Genomic DNA, 22,073 nt, shown 5'->3' on the forward strand with positions numbered 1-22,073 from the left:
ATTCTGTGTGTTTCTGCAGCCAGTATTTATTGGCATATTTTCCAACGGCAGCTATAGTTTTCTCTTTCCTATGACAGAAAAGCTAACATATATGTAATTCCTCTTCTTTCTGAATAACACTGTGGTACATTTAAGGAGGGTTTTGCTTAACTATGTGAAATGCAGTGTTGTTTTGACTTTTAAAATATTAGGAATAAAATGTGCTGAATGGTTTCAGAAGAAAACTGTGTAGAAAAGTATGGAATTGCTATATAACCAAGGCTATTCAATTATTTAAGATTTTTTAGCTGAATTTGCAAGTGTTTAGTTTAATTCATATATGCTTGAATGCATATTGTGGGTTTTTATCTTTCTGTGAACTTTGATTTCATTAAGTCTCTCACAACCTGAGACACAGGCTTGGAAACCAAATACATGGCAAAAAATGTGTGGTAGTGATTTGATTTGAATGTTTTTTGTGTCTGTATGATTCTAAATGTGGTGTAAGGAATACTTACTCTTCCAATAATTTGCTAAGTGTCTGGTTTTAATACTGATTTTGTTAATTTGACAGGGGCAGCCAGTTGGAGACTGTGATTTTAATGTTCGACTTTCATGTATAGAGAAAGAGATTATATTTCCACGGCATGAAAAAATGAAGACTGGTCACATTGACAAAGCACAGGAACCATTCAGTGTTCGAAACAAGCCATTTTTTGACATCTACGCTTCAAGAAAGGTAAACTCAATTTTAGGTTTTTATGTTAAGGTGCAGAGGGCAACAATGCAGTGTTCAGTGTAGATTTTCCCTACACTTTTTTCCTTTTTTTTTTTTTTTTTAATTTTTTTTTTTCTAGTTCTCTGCAAGTTCCCCTACTAACCAAGTGTTGAACTTTTTTTTTTTTTTTGGTCCTAAAGGGCAATTTTGGTTCTACCTATTACTTCTGAATTCCTCTTTTCCTATATTTAAAACCTGTGTGGGTAACACCAGTTCTTTTATTTGGTAGTATCAAATGAAGATACAGAATCATCAGTCTGAAATGGCTCCTAGCTTATGGGAAGGCTAGAGAGTTATATTGTTCATACTATCCTCTTTTGTATGTAAGAATATAACTTTCTTTTCTGCTTCCAGTCCTCGTTTGGGGCTGGTATAAGAATCATGAGTTGTGCTTGAACTCCCACGTGCTCTTTAGCACTGATTACTGAGCCCATGTTGGTTAGCACCTCCACATCTTGCTTATTAAAATGCTGCCCCACATCTTCCAAAGTAGAACATGTGACTTGCAAATATATATGTGAATTTCTGTATTTCATTTACACTCTGTTCTTCAGTAAAGTAGTAGTGTAATATTCTGTAAAACAGTTTTATTCTGTGAATTAACTGAATAATACTTTTGTCTAGAGTAACTCTTTTTTGTCAGTGCTGCTGTTAGAAGGGGTCCCATATCTAACCAACACAGTGAATATCCAATTGTTAGCTTCCATTTGCTTTTGTCATTACCTAGAGCTTTTAGCAGGCAATAAGTCTTCCCCCAACAGGAGCAGTAGTGGAGTTTTGGCTAGCCAGGAGGTGGCTGAAAACTCAATAGAGTGATGAACATAAGTTGGACTTTCAAGAAGCCTGACACAGTGACAGTCTCGGGGAAGTTTGAATCATAAACAATTCTGTCAGAAGGTTGTATGCATAAAGCACTGTGTTTTGATCACTTCTCTGATGAGTAGTGTTGTTTTTTGTATAATTTATGTAACATAATATTGTCACCATTATTAATTTAAAGTAAACTTTTCTTGGAGGTAAAAGGCTGTTTGACTGAGACATGGAATTTTGACCTTGCAATTGAAAGGAACTCGTAAGAAAGGAAAACGTGATTAAAAATTGGTTTCTTCTATTAATGGTTTCTTGAACCTGTTTCTTAAACTGGAGTTCGAGATTATTTAAAAATCACAGGAAAAACATGCATGGAAGCATTCCTAGGAAACTCTCTGGGTACAACGCATCTATAAACAAATCTCTGTCAAGTTATATCTAATCATTATTTGACACATGAAGTTGTTGACTGCTGGCAGCCTATCTGCTAAGAGCCGATTGCTGTCAGGAGGTAAATCTCAAAAATCATCAAAATATACTTTGTACTGTAGCTTTGTGCAGTACAGCTTAGAACCAGCCGGAAGATGACTATTGAAAATGTCACCTCCTTCCCAAAAACTAGGAAAAGAAAATTAGATTCAAGTGCTTTATTTTCCTGTCTAAATGAGGTTTCTGAATCGGCCATGTATTGGATTTTAACAGTTCTGACTACAGCATTTTTTCAGTCAGTGTTGGGGCGATTGTTTTTACTGGCCTTTCTCTTCTTAGGCAAATTTTCCATATAAATTCTTTAAGATAGTGAAGGCCTTATAGTTGATGCTTTATTGTTGGACAGTACTGATGAGGAAAATAAAATACACGGGACTAGAATTTGCTTCATGGTAGATTTATAATTTCGTTTGACATCAGTGTTTGGACATTATTGCAGTGCTTATTTTTCTCTTGTGTCCGTGTCTTTGACACAAGGTTTGATGAGCTTGTGAATTATGGGGTTAAGAAGTTTCCTGGCTATTTTTAAAATATTTTTTAAAATGTTGCTATATACAACAGTTAGACATACACAGAGAGAGCAGCAGGGGTAGAGTTACCCAGTGCTGCAGAGCGAGTCAGTTATTTTTCTCTTATTTTAATTATTTCAAACATTTATGATTTACCTACTCTATGCATATTATAGATCAAGATGGTAAGAAAATAAGGCAAGTAATATCCTGGGTTAAAAAAATAAATCTTTTTTTTTTTGTGTCACTTAATAATCCCCCCTCCTATTAGTCTGTATAAAATTCAGTAACTGCTTTACACACTGGGGCTATGAGGTGTTTTTTTCTTTTCTCTGGCGCTTCCTTTTTTCTCTAGCAGTTCTGATGCTTTTTGTAAGCAATGAATATACCTTGAAACAGAGATGGTGGTGACTCAGCAGTCTGAGAGCAGGGCATCTGAAAGTGCAAGGCACGGATACCTCATTAGTTTTTATGACTTAATTGAAACTTTCAAAATGTGTTACCTGAACATAGCAGTAAGTCTGTGGTACGAGGTAAAACTGTAAGAACGTTGTAACGTGCGTTTAAGGTTCCTGTGCAGCTCAGTGAGCAAATTATAATCAACTTTAAAGTCATCTTTAAAGATGGCGATGGAGCACTGCTTTGCTTTCTGCATTTTGGGTTTGAAATAACCACAGACATTTGTATCTTATTTTTTGTACAATATACTTAATGTGTTTTAAACAGTCTTTGTCCTGATTTAAAGTGACCGCTGGATAGCGAAATACGTTAACTGTCCTACTGACATAACTGAAAACTGCTAAAAGGCTTTAAATACTATCGTTGTTTTTAGTAAGAAAGAAGTTTTTTGTCATTATCTATGTATTGTTTATATGCCCTGTGATAACTGTAAGCAATCTGAGGTAGCACTACCAGCACTGGTGTGGAGTTGAAATGTTTAAGGGAAACCTTCACAGATTCAGAATTTATTTCAAATCCGTACCTGTTCAAAATAATTGCATTTATAAAAATATGTTTTCAAAATATTCAGACTAGTATTACTTAGACTAATTACTGCTGCTCTTACTTAGATAAAAAATACAATTTTCATCTCATTTGTTCTGTGAACTTGATGATTTATCTGACTCCTCTAATGCTCCTTGGAATAGTGATGCAAAGAGATTTTTGTACTCATGACATCTTTGCAAAAAGAATTTTTAATTATGGTTAGAGTAGACTATTGTTTAGAATTGTTGCCCTGTCCTGAAAAAGAAGTACTTAAAAATAGTATTGCTTTGCTGGAGATCTTTTTACTATGTTTTTTCCAGTCATCTCTGCAGCTATAGCAACAAGTGTACTCATAGCTTTGAACACCTCATTAGTGAAATGGAGAGAACAGGCTGGGTTTCTTCTGCATCAGTGACAGATGTTTTGATAGGGTTTACCAACTCTGTGTGCAGCACAGCAAGGGCCTGGAGAGAGCCAGGGAATCCTTCCTGGCTTCTAAGTCTGCTCATGTTTGGATTGACTCAGTGAATACATCAATCCGTCTCCAGAGATGATGCCAATAAAATGAACGCTAAAGGACAGATGAATAGGACTTAGGTAGATCTTTTTCTTGTACTTAATTTTCCATTTGCTTGTTCTTCTGCAAGAACAGTGGGGTCCTTTCTTTTTTTTAGAAAGGATCTAGCAGAATCCTTTCTTGATCAGAGGTCTTTAAGAGACTTCCGCTTCTTGATCAGAGGTCTTTAAGAGACTTCTGCTTTTGACCCTGGTCTCAGTTTGAATCAGTCAAAAATAAATGCTGTGTACTTTCTTTTCAGGGGCTCACTCCCTCAGTCCTTTCTGTGAACAGAGTTAGCAGGTAGTGTTCCTAATTGAAAGCTGATGTTGACTGTTCTTAACAGTACCATGTATGAATAAATGGGTGTTTGTCTAGGTGGGTTGTAGGAAGAATACTGAATAAGGCCAGGAGTCTCAGCACTGTATTTGGAAGTTCTAGCCTCCTACTCTGCTATGAATTATACCAGTGTGGACTTTTGTCTGCATGGGTTTAGTTATTTTCAGTGAAGAAATCACTTGAAACAGGAGTGAATCTTCTTGTGTTATATAATTTCTCAAATAATGAAATAGTTCTTGAAGTTATGGATTTGGATCTGGTATTAACCAGATTTAAGAGTAATGGCTCATTTTTTCCAGTCTGAAAATCAATTGTCTGCTAAGTGAAAAGCACTTTTAAAGTTGCAGTTATAAAGTACTATGGCAACGTTTATCCTTTTGCCTTGCCCTTTGTTGTTAGTACTACTTTTTGGAAGTAAGGGCTAGATCTCTGCGATGTTATCTTGAATGTTATTTTAAGAGGCTTTGACGGACTTTTGATTTTTAATGAGATTGAAGTTGGATAAGAGTAAGAAAAGAAAGGGGCAATCACCTAGGGGTGTGCTATAGGTTCTCCAGATCTCTGAAAATGTTACATTGCTGAACTTTGATATTGATGGAAGTAGTGTCACTAGATTTGTATGCTTTTATAAACAAAGAATCATTGAATGTTTTATTTTTTTAATGTTAGCTGGGAACAGATACAATCTATGGACACTTTGGCCTTTCGTTGTACGACGAAACTTCCAGATTCTTTTAATAGGGTATTTATGAGCAATGTTGCCTATTTACTGGTTGTCCTGACACTGGCATCGTTTGTCACTTTGGTTGTCCAGCTTGTGTTCCTGGTGTATATTAGTGTGTGATATATGTCCCATTCCACCAACTCTTCCTCCAGTCTTGTAAGGATGACATCAGTTGGTGGAAGAAACTGAGTTTAAGATTTCCTTGATGTTAAAATATTGAAGAATCAAAAAGATTAATGCTTTTTTTGCTGTATATTCTTAGTCTTTGAGCCTTAGCTTAGCCTTCTATTTGTACGAATATTTTAGGACTTTCAACAGGGAGTTTATCTTCATTTTTTGAAGAGAGGAAGTACAGTTACATAGGGAAGAAAGAATTAAGTTCTTAGAAATGACGCAAATGTTTGATTTCCATTGGCTGAGCCAATCTGCAGTTCTTTTCCAAAGCTTTTCTGTGTGGGCAGGCAAAGTCTGGATCATTACTGGAGCCTCATGTCTAGTGTCTGTGCTTTCTGGTGTGGCTGGAAAAAAAAGTTTCCTTTTTTGTAGTCCCATGGAGAATTGTGCTGTTCGCTCTCAATGGAACAATAGGGCTAAAGGTTAAACAATGATACAGGTCAAATGAACAACCTTTTCCAAATGCTAGCATGCTGTATATCAAGGACTTGTCAGTTCTCAGACAATTATCTGATCTTACAATGACAGCTAGTCCTAGAGGGATTGAAATGAAGGTGAGTAATCTCTGTTAGAAGATTAAATGGTCTTTCTGAAAGTTTTCAGTCAAACCTGTGAACTGACAGATCACTCACTTTGTATCCCTGATTCTTCTTGTTTTGTGCTTTTTTTTGTAGAGAGGGCTTCCTTTTTTTTTCCTTGAACATTTGGGTTTTTATTTATTTTTGTAAGCTGACATTGTTGTAGTTAGAAAAAGACTGTTTAAAAATGCTGTACGAATAAGCGTGTAACCACTGTTGAGGTGGTATGCTTCAGAAAACCAAGAGGTTGTATAACCTTCTTTATGAAGAAGAAAATTAAGTGCATGACTTGTTGATGTTGGTGTGAAATTTTTTACAGGCAACTGAGGCAGTTATAAGCTAGCATTTGTGTGCTTAAAATTGATTGGATGCAGTACTGAAAAGGGCAGAATATGTGGACATATCAGCTCTGCATTCAGACAGGAATAAGTTAACTCAAAACTGACTGTAAATGACCACCAAGTGGCCTGTGGACAAAAAACTGGTGAAGGTCTGCAGACCTGGGATAGAATCTGTAGGGAAACAGTGAGTAGGAATGGAGGTGGCTGAAGTGTATATTGTATCTTTGAATCCCATATCTGGTTGGAGGGAGAATGTTTCCATCTGGAGCGTTTTTTATGCCAAAAAGACTTATTTCCTTTGGTTTTGTTTTTGTTGCCTTCAGGAGTAGCATGTTCAGCTCAACTTTCAGTCCTGTGCTTCCTCATGTAGAGCTAGCAGTCACTCATCGATGTCTGGCCTACACCACAGTCCTTTCTCCATCTGTTCTAGCTTTCTGGCATGGTTATCATCTCGTCTCCTTTAAATGATCTTCTAAACCCTCTCACCTCTATTGCTTTGTTTGCATTTGCTTTTATTTCTTTACTCTGTAATTTCTTCATCACTTTGTCCTTTTAAATCTCCTGTAGTGTTGCCTTACTCCACTCATAGTTGTTTTTGTGCTGGTGGTCATTCTCACTGAAATCATCACAATGCTGTTCTTCCTGTAAATGCAAGTAAGGACTGACCTGAAACACCTGGTACACAAGTAGTGAGTAAGAAGCTTGAATTATGTACCTGTGTTAGGATACAGAGTCTTCAGTTGGCAGCTGTTCCTGAATCCCAGCATGTTTTTCAAAATGATCTGTCCTGTGAATTTTGAAGTGAAGGGCAATGAACCAGATGAAATGAAAGCTTAGTAAATTGTAAAATGAAATAAATGATTGTACAATTACTCTTGAGCATGGATGCAGATTGCTAGCACTTCTAATTTAGAGCTTGAACTGAGATATTTCATGCAGTCAGCTGCAGCACTGGGATGATGTAGGTGCAGCTTGGTAGATGTCATTTGTGGATGTAAGAGCATGTGGGTAAGCAGGAACAATTCAGGCCAGGAGGGTTTCTCCACTCTCTGCGGTGCAGGGAAGCAGCTTTTTTTTCTTTTTCAGATTGCATGAGCTTACAGTTCAGGGCTTTATCACCAGTGCTTGAGAATTCATTGATTCTGCATAGCTGATTTAGAGTACCTCTGGTGATATTGAGTAAAGGCATATATTTACTGATCCTTAATTAGGTGAAGGAAGTTGGTCAGGCAGACGTTATTTTACGTGATGAACTGTTTGTTTATAGAATCACAGAATAGAATCGTAGAATCATTAAAGTTGGAAAAAGAGCTCTGAGGTCATCTAAACAACCGTACACCTACCATCAATACTGCTCACTAAACCATATTCCTTAGCACCACTTCTACGTGTTTCATTTGGCACAATGAGCAAATAGCTAATTACCCAGCGCTGTCTACCTATGCCACTTTGTGTAGTTTTGGACATCAGTTCATATAGAAGCTTGTGGTTTGTATCTCCCCTAGGAAACCTGCTTAGTCTAGGCAAAACCTTCTGTGAAGGCTGAGGTGAGGGAAAGGCTTCTCTTAGAGGTTTGTATACCTCCAGAAGCATGGCTTCCCTGGTAGATGATTAACTGTGATCTCTTTGCTCAAGGAATGCCACTGTCCAGAGCCAGGCCTTCCAGCCACCAAAAGGTGCTCCAAGATCCAAGAAAAAAAAAAAATTATTAATATGTGACTAACTTTTAGCCTCTTTGTTCTGATGGAGTCATTTCAGGAGACATATTTATGAACAAGAATCTGTGTTCATTTCCTGGAGTTAACAGAAGGATTAGGCTGCTTGCTTTGGATTATTATTATTATTTGCAATGTTAAAGAGTAAATATAATATTTCAGCACAGAATAATGTGGGTTGGAGAAAAGGTGAAATGAGTTTTTGCCTTTGATTTAAGAAATTATTCACGCATTAGTTATATTTTTGCCAGGAAATGACCTGGTGAAGTTAAAACAAACAATCTTGAATACTTTCGTGAAGGATTATTTTCATAAAAAGTGGTCCATGCTAGTGGTACAAATTAAATTAATATAGCATAATTCAGATGTGAAATGTATAATTATGGCTTTTGAAGCTGATGTGTGGGAAAGAAAACAAAATTTACAGAAAAGTAAACATCTATGGATGAAGCATTATACTTTTTGCACATTGTGAGCTTAGACGTCAGAATAGGACGTGCTCCATTTTTGACATTTTAGCATCAACTTTAAATGGTTTAAAATTTTTATAAATGATTTTTTTTTCTGTATTTTTGGGCAATGGAAAATCATATACCTTTCTAAGTAGAAAAAGATATCTACAGGTATTTAACAGTGACTTCTATTTTCAGTTTTGTGTTTTGTTCTGAAACAGAAAAAAATGCAAATCCGTTTGGACCTAATTGCCAGTTGGTTTCCAGTATGGGCAGTTGAATTGGTGCATTTGAAATCTTCTGAATTAGAGGACTCAGCTGTGGTGACTAAGTGGGTCACTCTACACATTAATTGAAGGGCAACTGTTTAATATTGCCCGTTGTACCTCTTCACAGCCTGTCACTTTCCAAACTGCCTCCTGGCAATAGCACTCCACAGGGAAGCCATCAGCCTCCTTGTATTGGAAGGATTTTCAAGGGACGTGTGCTTAATTTGGATAAAATGAGTGAAAGCACAAAGAAATTTGTAAGCTAAGGGTGAAATTTAAAACAATTATATGTGATGTAAGATTGTAAGACATCCCTGCTAGCTCTTTCATTTCTTGTGATATGCCCAGTTTCAAGGAAAAAAAATCTTGTATGAAATTTATCTTTTTTATTTTAATATTAAGAACTATTAAGCATCTAAATCATAGTGTTTTATTCTTAAGGCCATAACATGGCAAGTCTTAATTCAACTTCATAGCAGACTAAGCGCTTACATGCCATTGCATAGCAGACAGATCAGTTGTTTTTAAATATCCAAAATACAGTAGTAGCAATATATTGTGTTAAAATCACTGCGTTGAGGCCTGGTGGAGTATAGTATCTGGGTTTCAATCAGGCATTATAGTAGTAATTGTACACAGACTTTGTATTCTTGAGTATCCGTTTTATATCTAATTGAATTATTGTGTGTACACACTTGCATAATTGGCATAGTTCGTGAGTCTTAGTGGAAATGCCTAATAAAACATGATCCTTAATTATCTGATTTAATTAAAACATGCCTATCTAAGTCCTTGACAACCAGAGACCAGATTATGCTATAGCAGTTTATGCAGGGGCTAGATGACAAATAAATGCTATCAGATTTATAACGTTAGAAAATCATTTAGAGAATCAATGTACTTCACTGTATTTGTAAGGTCTCCTATTCAGCTCAATGTCTGCTGCTTTTGACATCAGAAGAATTTTGGTTGGTGTTATATTTGATCAAAACCAGAGAGGAGCTTCCTAGCATTAGTGGGTAGAATCTTGTTCTGTGCAGGATATAGGATTACAAAGACTTTATAGTGTCTCTGCCATCCATTCAGTAACATATTTATAAACAGATGTAAGAATTTGCTGATGGCACCTTCTAACTCCAATGGGATTCTAGTTTCAGGCAGGTATACGTACGATTCCTGGCAGTTATCGCTCAGGGATGATGATGATTGGAGGGGAAAAGGATGTGGACAAAGTCCCAATCCCTGAAAGAAGAAACATGGTACATTGCAAGTCGGAATAGAAAACTGAAAGAGCACAGGAAGTTAAACAGTTACGCTGTGCTTTGTTTCTTCATCAGGTAAAATAAACATGAAAGCTTATTGCTGTTTAGCCATAGTATTCCTTCTTAGCCTTGAAAAATCCATGTTTATCCCATTTTGAGGCTACCGCAAAAGTCAATTAAACTTTCTTGTAGCAGCCTATTTCTCTTATTTGAAAGAAGCATTTGAAAACATCTTAGGTAATTGATGTCAATTTCTCAATTGTGCTTCTGAGAAGAGATTGACAGTGAGAAATGCCTAATGCTTATTTTGAATTCAGTAATGCAGATGTGCTGTCAAATCAAGCATTAACACGCATAGCACTCTTGTTATTCTTGGGTATTGTTTTGAATATATTAGGTGCATGACCTTTGGATTTGCTCAAGCAGAAGCAGCAAACTGCTGATAGCTCAGTGGGACTCTTCTTGTGGTGTTCTCTCTACCTCTTTGCAGAATGTCCGTGTTCAAATAGTAAGGAACAAAGCATACAGCCACCATTAGTAGCATCCTTGCAGATGACATTTAATAAATTAGTTGTAAAACCAAAACCGGATTAAAAAATAGATAAAACCATCAAACTTGGTTCCCTTCCCCCACTGCAGTTTGTTTTAGTGTTGTTCACTGCAGCGTTTTTTTCCCATGCGGATGGATGATGAACTCAACATAATGTGGTGGTTTCACCTTTTCACTGTCAGAGGTTGCATCCCATCGCAGACTGCAGTAACATTTAGCTAATTTTCTATCTAGAAGTGGCTTTTGCTTACATCTTTTAGAGAGCTATTAGACAAGATTAAGAAGCAGGTTTCCAGTGATATGTATGATTTCTCTTAAGTCCTCTATGAAAGAAGCAGATAACACTCTTTTGTGAAACTAGCAGCTGTTCTAACAGGGCTGGAAATGTACTAAGCATCCAGTGGCGGGGGAGGAGGGGGAGGTGGTGCTTGTTTTTGCTGGGAGTTGCCTCAGTGATGGACATACAGCAGGCTGCAGACAGGGATCAGTCTCTGACTTTCTTCTTTGTAGGTGCTGCTCTTTCCCTGTCACATGAATATCAACGGTAATGTTTGTTTCCTTCCTGTTCTTGAATGAATAGGTAGGTTCTGGTAGAGACTTTCCTGCCAGAACTGCTCTTCTAAAAGAAAATCAATGAAGAGACATGTCACTAGTTAGAATGCAAATGCACAGGCATTGTTACTTTGGGTTCCTTTAAGTTATAAGCTATGAAATTACATGTGCAAATGATGAAGTAAAAAGTTGTATAGTAGCTATGTTTTTTTTTAAATTACAATGTTGTTTTTTATCTGTGGCCTACTACCACCAAATTGTCAGAGCACTTAGCTTATATGTGAAGACATCAAGGAATCTTTGCAATCTTTGCTCTAGCCAGAAAACAGAGCAAAAACTGACTTGAAGTACAGATCATGCTGATGGCAGCCTGAATCTTGTCTTTTCAGCTTCATCTACTTTGAGTACAAGAGAGCCATCAGAGGAGAACATATTTGTAATACATCTGAAATGGCTGTTGTAGCTGTGTGGTAAATAAATGTTTCTGTCAGTTCTCCTGCTAAAATTCTAACTAGATTAGAGAAGAGTACGCAGGTGCAAGAGCAAACCCAGATGGAATGAGGTCATTCTCCTTTCTCACTGTGCATGCACCTGCCCACTGCCTCTTCACGTTACTTCAGCCTTGCTGCTCCTGTCACTAGTAGTGGAGAGCTTGTGAAAGTTTCATGGAGTGACCAGGTGAGATTTATAACAGATCAGCTCCTGTCATGCTGCAGGAGTGTGAATGTGCTGTACACAAGGAAAATGACTGCTGATAAAGCTCCCTACCCATAAAGTGCTGGGAAACCCAGAAAGTGAGCCTATTGCAGATTTTTTCTTGCAGTTATTAATAACCACAACATAGGTAACTGTAAGTATTTTCTTGTAGAACATCAATTTGTTTCATTGTCTCCTAGCATGTTGTCACTACATGAGCTGTTAGTTAGGGGCATATGTACTTGAATTACACTTTCATTGATGCATAAGAAGGAGAAACAATCCTATAAATCTGATATCTCTTTATTAAGTCTGAGAAGAAAGAGAGCGGGAAGAAATAATACTGTAAGATAGTTTCGTTTATTGTCTCCATCAGTGTTTGACTAAGTTTTCAGTGGTTGGTTCAAAGGAAGACATCAAAGAGTCAGTGTATGGCTAACCAGACCCAGTTCATCCAGCTGCATGCAGCTTGTGTTTCCCCATAGCCCTGCTGGAACTGAGCAGGGTTGAGTGCCTTACAGCAGATGAGGCATATGCAAGTTCTCATCCTTTTAGTCATGTCTTCTCTTTTTATGTATACTCACATGCTGTGCCCAGTGAATCCATTAGTTCCAGTGAGGTTAGCAGCTGATTACAACAAGTGGTATGAGATAGATCATCTATGCCCTTCTCTTGCCTTAAAGCAGCCTACATGAAAAGGAATCAGATGTAACTGAAGCAGAAGAATCTTCGTTTGGAGGTGCCTTGAGGTCTCCTTCCTTCAGTTTCCAGGACAGTGCAGCTCTCACCCATCTTTGGCAGTTCACCCATTTGGGTTTTTCATTACGTCAGGCTAACTGGGCAGCTAACTATTGTACCTGTCTTACGACAACCTGTGCTATCCTGTTGCCTTTCCAAATTGCTAGAAGTGGAGGGGTGAAAGGCCAGTCCTGATTGCTGGTTGGTAGAGAGCCCAGCTGACTTTAAAATAGCTACTTGGTCAAAGCCAGCTGCAGTGATATGTGTCACTTGTTGCAATGCAAAGGGTGCATCTGAGCAGGATGCAGAGGAGTTCTTTATAGCACATTTTTGGTAAAAACAAACAAACAAAAAAAACACCCTCAGAAGTACAACATACACACACACTAAAAAACACAAACAAAAATCCCATCCCAATACCTTAAAGCTTGAGAGGTACAAAAAGAAAAGCAGTTGCAGGATGTAACTTCCTTGATGACGGCATTCGGTGTTTAATACAGCCTCTTGTAAGTGAACAGAGTGTGCAGTAGGCAGGAGTGCTACCCATACCTTAGATCACTATGTTTTCTGTAACCTCTCCATGCCTGTTGGAAAACCCTGAGTCTAGGGGGCTATTGGATCTTTGGGTACTGGGTCATTGAAGCAAGCAGGAGCTGCAGATCGGTCAGTATAGATGCCAGCATATCACTCCAGGAGCTGGTTAATCCTTCAGAGGACGGGCCTGTCAGTCTTTAGTTCCTGGCAAAATTGTAGAAAAGGTTATTTTACAAGTTACTCAGCAACACCTGAAAGACTATGCAGTCATTGGTCACAGCTAGCACAGGTTCACAAGGTGAATATTTAACAAATATTTTAACAAACTTGATGTGTTTTTATGACAGTTATCTACCTAGTTGACCAAGGGAATGAAGCCAGTTGGTGTTATCTCTTTGGAGTTCATCAAAGCTTTCAGTACTGTTTCTCACAGTATCCTTCTGGATGGTACATTCAGTGTATATAGGGTTTGAATTTTGGGTGGTCCTGTGTGGAGCCAGGAGTTGGACTCAATGATCCTTGTAGGTCCCTTCCAACTTGCAATATTCTATGATTCTACGAATATCATGACTGATGATTTAAAGGATAGCATACTGTGTTCCATACAAGAATGCACCCTGAGGGTGACAAATAGACTGTTGAGAGGAAGGTGCACATGCTCTCACAACAGAATTTTTTCTACTTGCAACAGAATTGTTGCTACTGGAGATTGATCAAATTGTGACATTCCTTTGGTCAAGCTTTAAAATGATCAAAGCATACTTCACAAACTAACTCTCTGGGTGATTAATGTCTTATCTTTACCAGGTGCTTTTGTGTTGGATTCTTGTCTACTGCACTACAAATTATTAGCATAGCTCCCTTATGGAATTATTAAAATGTCTTCAATGACCAGTTGTATCCACCGTGCTTTTGTTTGGACTCTTGGCTATTCCTCTATGTAACAGATGGCATTTGCTTAAACTGACAAGCTGTGGGATAGCGGAGCATTACTAATAAAACCTATCACATGTTAAACTTGACCTGACATTAATCAAGTTTTGAATGCTACAAATGATTCATGGATAATAATTAGTCTCTTGATCACATTAGTGAACATCAGTCTCACATTGCTCCTATTATCTGCTTTCATTCTTATAGGGAACAAATCAATTTCAGTAATTAGGTGTTTTTAATGTCTTTTGAGCCAAAATGTTCTGTATGATTAACTTGGCAAAGAAGTTATTTTTAGTTTTTTAGTCTTGCGCAGGATTGGATTCAGAGCTACCAGTAAATTAGCAAACTGAAAGGCTCCCCAAAAACATAGTGTTTTATAAAAAGTATTTGTTAATTAATGTATTTATTGATCTTACAAAATGAGAAAGTTCCCATGTTTCTTTTCAGTCATCTGGTATAATTTTCATCCTGACGTGTTTGAACTATTGCCATAGATTACAGTTCAAAATAGTTTGGCTTTTTTGAATGGATGAGCCTTTAGAGTTTACTTTTATCTTCCTGTTCAGTACAGAGTTATTAGCTACTATAAATGGCTTTAAACACTTACACTTTTATATAGAATATATACATATATATACATATGCATATACGTATATATATATATATGCAGCTTTTCTCCATTTAGAACTTGAATTAATATCTTGAGAGAATGCTGCATGAGAACTAGAATTTGAGCTTTAAGCATAATTTTTTTTAAAAAGGATTTCCATGTAATTTGTGTAATACGCTGATTTTATGGCCAAGGAGCATGAAATTTCTTTGTAAGTAAGTAACGAGCAACTGAAATGTTCATTCTTGAGGTCCTTTTGCAGTTAGGGCAAAGTAGATCGTTTTACTGGTCTAATAGAAATGAAGCAGTTATTCTACAATATTCTTTGTTTTTTGAAGAGCATATAAAATTTCTTTAGGTAATTGTTTTTTAAATTATTTTTGTTTGTTTGTTTTTAGAATATTAGTGTAAGAATGAACTGTGGTGGTGGGTGTTTTTGGGTTTTTTTGACTACTTGTAATTAACATTCTGCATTTTCTTTCTTGCATTCCTATTTCTGATTTCCCAGAAAATCAAAATTCAAAATTTCTAAGATAAGCAAATGCAATGAGTAATTGAGAAATTGGACTTTACCCTTCTATAAAATTACTTGTCAATTAATACATCACTGCACAGTTAATAGAATACTGTTCTTACCTTAAGTAGCATATCGTATTTTGATTAGGTAATGAGAATGATGCAGGATGAACCAGGTCATGTTAAGGTGATTGAAAACCCACCACTGAACATTTTCATATGCAATTTGGAGAAAAGCATGAAATCATACACGAGGTACTACTGGTGTTTGCATCAGTAGACTGTGTCTTTGGGACTTTCCCAGTTGCTTAGGAGGAACCTCTTAGAGTCAAGCAAGCCAGGGGCAGTGTGCCATCAGCTGGTGCCATGCTTTCTCTGGCAAGTGCTGACACGTTCTGAAATGTTCTGAAAGGAGGCTTCCAATAGGAAAATGGGGTGTGTATTTCTTTTCTTGCTAATATGGCTCTTATGGAATATTCTGCGTAGTGTAGCTGAATGGTTTAAGTTGATTGGGGGGAAAAATGGTAACTGTGTTTAGAGGAGAAGGTATTTGAAGAGGTGCATTTGCCTCCTTGTGAAGTGTTTGGAAAGTGATGTTGATCAGAAGATCACCTGAGCAGTGACTTGGTCACTCTCTTAAGCATCTGCAGAGGAACAAAGAAGGAAAGTTGAAGCAAGAAAAAAATTGCTGAGGAATTTTTTTAATTCTAGTAGTCAGTAGGAGCAACTTAAGTTCTCCATCTCTGCATGCTGTTAACTTGAGACAGTTTTCCAAAAGGTTACTTGGGAGTGGAGCGTATCACTTCAAAAGTAAAGTTAATATGCATAAGAGGAAAGGGTTTTTCCACCTCCTCCTCCTCCTAGCTGTCTGCAAGTTGATCTAAACTGATGATCTAGGCTGTGTCTTCTTTGGGACAGGGAGGGTAGAAAGCAGTGCCAAAGGTACATCTTTGATCCTTCTTCCCCTGTCTCCTTTCTGTTAATTTGCAGTGGGTTTCTTTGGGGTCAGCTGTTTCACTTGAAGTCCTAAAATGAAGTGGAGGGGAATGGTATGGCCAAATAAAGGAAATACATAGCCTGAGGTTTTTATTTATTTATTTCAGAAAACATGCACTCCCTTTAACTCCCAAAGCCATACATATCTCTGAGTCATTGAAGACGGATTGGAAAGCTTTGTCACGTATGTGTAGAAATTTCAGTGCCAGCAGATGTTGACTTCATCAAAGAACCAAAAGCAAAGCTTCTCTTAACACTTCATTTTGAGTTCTAAATCTCTTAAAATGGGAAGTGGACAACTTTTTGAAATTATTTTTTAGTATGTGTAAGATTTGAAATTGAGTTAATATATATTAAATAACATACTAAGCTACCCCATCCCCATCCCATTGTATAGGTACTTGCTATTATTGGGTACTTTTTCACTTTGGGACTGAAGCTGCCTGTTTAATTCTTGATACTGCCTTTAATTTTATTTTTAATAAAAAAGAAATTACTGCTACAGAATGGGGATCTAGAAAGATTCAGGATAGAAAGGAAGAAAGTGTAGCTAAAGCTCACCTTAATGTATAGTGACAATTCTGCTAATCTGTTATGAAGCTGCAGTTGGTAATATTTTAAAGCATTGCAGGGTAGCCTTGATATCATCTTTAAAGCTTACACCTCACCACCAAGCATATTTTGTTATTATTCAGGAGGCTTCCTTTTCAAAATATAATGTTAGAAAGCTGCAGTTTATAATGTAAATAATTTAAATCATGGCTCCATTATTATTCTATTATATTTATTAGTTTTGGGAGTGTCATCGTTGGGATGAATCTGAGCAACTGCTTTTTTAATTTTCATTTAAACTGAATTTGTTGTGTAATGTATTCTGTAGAAGTTCTGATGTTCTGCTGTACAATCCAGAAAGTCAGGATTTCTGGAATGTGCAGTAGGTTATTCTTGATTCAGTTTTCTTTTGCCCCAAACAAGGAAGATTCAGATTTCCGTCCTGTTTTTTTTTTTTTTTTAAGCTGAATTGTTTTGTGAAGCAAGTTTTCAGTATTTTTATTTTGGTTTACTTTTCAGTTAAATCCAGGAATGCTAACCAATGGGAATGTTAATTTTTGTTTTACAAATCTTTAACTGAATTTGAGATTCAGAGATTCTTTCTTCAGCTGTAATGTAATAGACTTAAAATCTGTTTATCTTGTGAGTTAGCAAAATGTATATACTTAGCAAAATGCAATATGCATTACATTAATTCACATATATTTATCTGTTTTATTGAATATTGTTAAATGAATACATTTGGAAACATTCCTCTTTGGATATAGAACTTTCTGGGATGACTTATATTCATCAAATATCAACGTTTAAGTAATTAATTATTATTTTGAACTTGGAAAATTGAAGCCTCATTAAAGAGTATTCTAGGATTATACTTTTGAGGTCTACTCAGAAAATTGCCATTTAAAATGGAGTTGATAAATCAGAAAAATACAGAAACTGGCAAACAAATGTAATGTGTCAGTGTAAAATAAACCAGAAGTAATATCCACATTTATAAGCAGAGTGGTCCATCTCTTCTAGAGAACAGACAAGATAATTATTTCCTTTCAGATAAGGTGCTAGTAACAATGGGATATTTTCTGAAGTCTGTATAATATGTTTGAAAAAAATCTGCAGTGTCTTTACAGAGATTTACTATTTATGAACCCATGTCTGTAAAACCTGTCAGTTCTCGGGATGTGCCAATTATTTTGTAGTCTCTTGCTGAAGGCTGTAATCATCAGATGAAGAGCTCGTCCTTTGAGTTGGGCTAAACCTTGCCTCAGTTAAGATGTTGCTGTGGGAAGCAAGGCATGACAGGATGCTAGTGCTTGAAGGCACTTTAAATTCTAGTTAACTGACAATTCAATTGGTGGTTCATTTGTGTCTAAGTCTTTGGAATAAGTTACATTCCCTTTCCTAGCTTTCCCAATGGAGTGAGCAGGTAGATGGCCAGCAACTTGAAGGTGGCTGTGAAAAACTGCGTCAGGGCAGCTGCATGCTGAACTGCAGTAGCTTGACTGAAAACTAAATGAACCAAAGAGCAACTCTGAAATGGAAAAAACCATTCAAATTAGCATGTATTTTGTCTTGTATTATAAAATCCAAAGTGATTATTTTCTGCATCAAGTATTTCACTAGGTGAATAAGCTGTATCAGTTTTGAGTCAGAAACACAGACAAAATTGTTAACATTTCCATTTTGTGATGTAGTATATCCACAATAATTGTGTGCAAGGACCTGAGGCAAATTGCATTGTAGGAAGTCGATACGACTTAGCAGAAATTTTAATATCATAAAATCACAGAATGTCTTAGGTTGGAGAGGACCATAAAGCCCCCCAGTTCCAGCCCCCTGCCATGGGCAGAGCTGCCCCCCACCAGCTCAGGCTGCCCAGGGACCTTCCAAGCTGACTTTGAGCACCTACAGAGATGGGGCACCCACAGTTTTCTGAGCAGCTGTGCCAGCACCTCACTGCTCTCTGAGTAAAACATTTCTTCCTAACATCTAGCCTAAATCTCTCCTTTTCTAGTTTAAAGCCATTTCCCTTTGTGCTGTCATTACCAGACCATGTAAAAGTCATCCCCCCTTCTGCTTGTAAGCTCTCTTTATGTGCTGGAAGGCTGCAGTGAGGTCTCCCCAGAGTCGTCTTTTCTCCAAAGGAAACAAGCCCAACTCCCTCAACCTTTCTTCGTAAGAGAGGTGCTCCAGTCCTTTGATCGTCTTCATGGCCCTCCTCTGTACCCATTCCAACAGTGTCGCACCCTTCCTGTACTGGGGGCCTCAGGCCTGGATACAGTACTGTGATTTGGAATCTGCATAACTCTCAGTATGTTGAGTTGTCATGAGATTTTTTTGTAGGGGAAAGCGAAGGCACATTACTAATTGAACATATAAATAAAATTACATCTGGAAATTCCTAAGAATTGCATGGCTTGTCTCAGAATTACACCAATATTAATTAAAAAAAATGCCAGGATTATGTGGAATTTATTCACACAGTTGCTTTTTTGTTTGTTTGTTTTTCTCCTCTTCCTGCTGGAGGAGCCAAGTGATTTCTTTATTGTTATTTGCAGAGAGATCTCTAAAGCATGATTTTTCAGTTATCCACCCAAGAAATTCTACTGACTGGCTCAGTGATTTAGCAAAATCAGCATCACCCGTTGTTAGCAATACTTTTAATGACATATGGCTGCCTCTGACCTTAAAGAGCAAAGAGAAATCCTTTTACCCTTCATAAAGCTCCAGTCGTTTCATGGGATTCTACCATTCTCTTTATTATATGGCTGTCATTAGATATAGCAATTATTTTTAACTAGATTCAGCTTTAAATAATACTTAAATAAAACTGTAAGATGAATAAATGGTTCATTACCAGGTTCACTGTAAGCTGCAAGTAGTGAAGAAAGAGTTTCACAGGTGGAAATGTGTATCACGAGACCACGAGGAATAGCATGCCAGAGGAATTGGCTTGCATGCATCATTTACCCATCTTTTATAAAATGCCACTGAGATGTGATCTGATCCCTGGCAGTAATCCCAGTCAGGCAGGTGTGCCATTTATCATGGTGCCGATTAAAGACTGTTCTGTTCAACTTTAATTAGGAATTCTAATATGTGTGGAAAATTGTACATCATTTTGTGTAAGATAAACTGAGATAACTGCATTTAAAGTTCATAAATATGAAAGCCTTACACCAATTATATTTCTGGTGTCAGAAATATTTGCTTATGTGTCAAGTGTTCCTTCTCTGCTCATTATCCTGTCAGTTTAAACTTTCTGCAGTATTCAGTAGATTTGTGTCCTGCTTTTCATAGATGACCTCTGAAAAGTTTAATTCTGAGAATCAGTATATAGGAAAAAGCTGAGATAAAATTTCTGTTCCCTTCTTCCCAATTCTTTTTAATAAAAATTTGCTTCTAGAATCCTGTAATAGAAAATACCTGTAATTGACGTAATGAGAATGGACTCAGAATAGCCAGGAGCACGAAGGGCTTTAATTATCTATTCTGGTTTTAAAATTCTTTTGTCTTTGACGCCTAATTGGCATTTCAGAAAAGATGTATTATTAAGATTACTGAGGAACTCTGAAATGAAGAGAATGAGTTCAGTTCCTGCAACAGGATGTCAAGTTGATAAAAAGCAATCGCTTGAGTTTCCTAATTCTGTTGGAGTGGTGAATAAAAAGGAATACTGGAGTGTAATTTTGAAATGTTAAATACAGATTTTTTTTTTTTTTTTTTTTTTTTTTTTTTAGAATTGCACTTTTCACCTCTTTTATGAACTTGTAGTAGTGCTTTAATGTAATTCTCTAGAACTTCAGGTAGACCAGAGTGGAGAGAGCTACAGATAAAACAGTTCATCATAGTAATTCTATACCTTAGATTGCTGCAAACTCCAAATGAAAAAGTGTTTCCGTGTTCTGAAGTTGTATTTTGGGAAAGACTAAATGATACAGTTTCATGTAAGCTCCAATACCAAAGTAAACATGTCCTAAAATTATAGTTCCTTTAAGAAATTAGAGGTGAAGGGGTTTGCTTTGCTGCTTTGGTTAATGTCTTTTAATGAGCTGGGTAGATTGCTCAGGTTGGAAATGACAAAGATCATCAAGTCCAACCACAACCTAACCACACTACCCTAACTCTAACAACCCTCCACTAAATCATGTCCCTGAGCACCACATCCAGACACTTTTTAAACACATCCAGGGCTGGTGACTCAACCACCTCTCTGGGAGCCTATTCCAGTGCTTAACAACTCTTTCTGTAGAGAAGTGTTTCCTGATATCCAACCTAAAATTACCCTGGTGCAACTTGAGGCCATTTCCCCTCATCCTGTCACCGGTGAGAAGAGACCAACCTCACTCTCGCTGTAAATGCCTTTCAGATATTGGAAGAGAGCAATAGCAATAAGGTCTCCCCTCAGTCTCCTTTTGCCCAGACTAAACAGCCCTAGTTCCTTCAGTGTCTCCTCGTAAGGCATATTCTCCAAGCCCTCCACAAGCCTTGGAAATGCACCTAATAAAATACAGCAATAGCTAATTTTAAATCTGTAACTTATTTTCAGTGATCTTCTTTCTAAATTACTTGGAGTGAGGATTTTTTGATGCTTGAATTTAATGAAATCTTTACCATATGTTTTTTTAAAATGTCAAGTGTATTCCTATTACAGACTTCCCATGGGCCGGTAAATTTTGGAACAGCACTGTATCACTCAGTAACATTGAAAGTTATCTCCAGAAGACTTAAAATTGTGGTTTTTAAAATGTCCCGGGAGTATTTATTGAAATATTTTCCAATGTATTGTGCTGAAGCAAAGATTAACAATGAATTTATGAAAGATCTGAGTAACATTGGATAATTTATTCAATGTGAGCCCCAGTTGTAAATTTCAAATGATAATGGATAAAGGTGTGCTACAACTAGATTCCAAATATCTGTTCTGTACGTTGACAACCACTGTTTCATGGGCAGACTTCTTACTCAGAGTGAATATTTTTAAGTTCTTTATCACATGGAGGTACTCTCATCAAGTGTGATATTCAGTTATGCTGTATCCGCAAGTTCCATAGTGAAGGCTGTACTTGTTTATGCAGTCACAGGTACAAGTATGCCAGTAACTGTGTGGATAAGGAAAAAAGTGAACACTTTTCATAACAAACAGATCACCTATTCTGTATAAATAGCTTCAGTTTTAGATGAAATAACATGTTTTACTATTACTTTAACGACTATATATATATATATATATATATATTTAAATATTAAGCTTTTGATTTGTTAAGTGTTTAACTGCACTGCATTGACTTTTGCAACCCACAGTAAGATACAAATGCTGTTCCTTGACTCCTTTAATGTTTTTGCCCTTCATTGAGGGCAGAGGTTGTTACTTAATTTAAATAATGCATTCAGTGGCTCTTTGACTGTACGAAGGCAATGGTACAAAACT

The 22,073-nt window shown here is 36.9% G+C and overlaps 1 protein-coding gene across 2 annotated transcripts in view; it reads left to right on the forward strand.

Annotated features, from left to right (window-relative positions):
- RNGTT (RNA guanylyltransferase and 5'-phosphatase) overlaps nt 1-22,073 on the forward strand; it is a gene marked incomplete at both ends in the record, with an annotated part of 187,671 nt that overhangs the window by 75,929 nt on the left and 89,669 nt on the right. For both annotated transcript variants that reach the window (XM_079532490.1, XM_079532491.1), the window contains one exon: nt 554-718. In XM_079532490.1, the coding sequence (XP_079388616.1) occupies nt 554-718 (165 nt within the window). The remainder of the gene's footprint in view (nt 1-553; nt 719-22,073) is intronic.

The sequence above is a fragment of the Tetrao urogallus genome (assembly GCF_951394365.1).
Source record: "Tetrao urogallus genome assembly, chromosome: 2".
NCBI classification, from domain to species: domain Eukaryota; kingdom Metazoa; phylum Chordata; class Aves; order Galliformes; family Phasianidae; genus Tetrao; species Tetrao urogallus.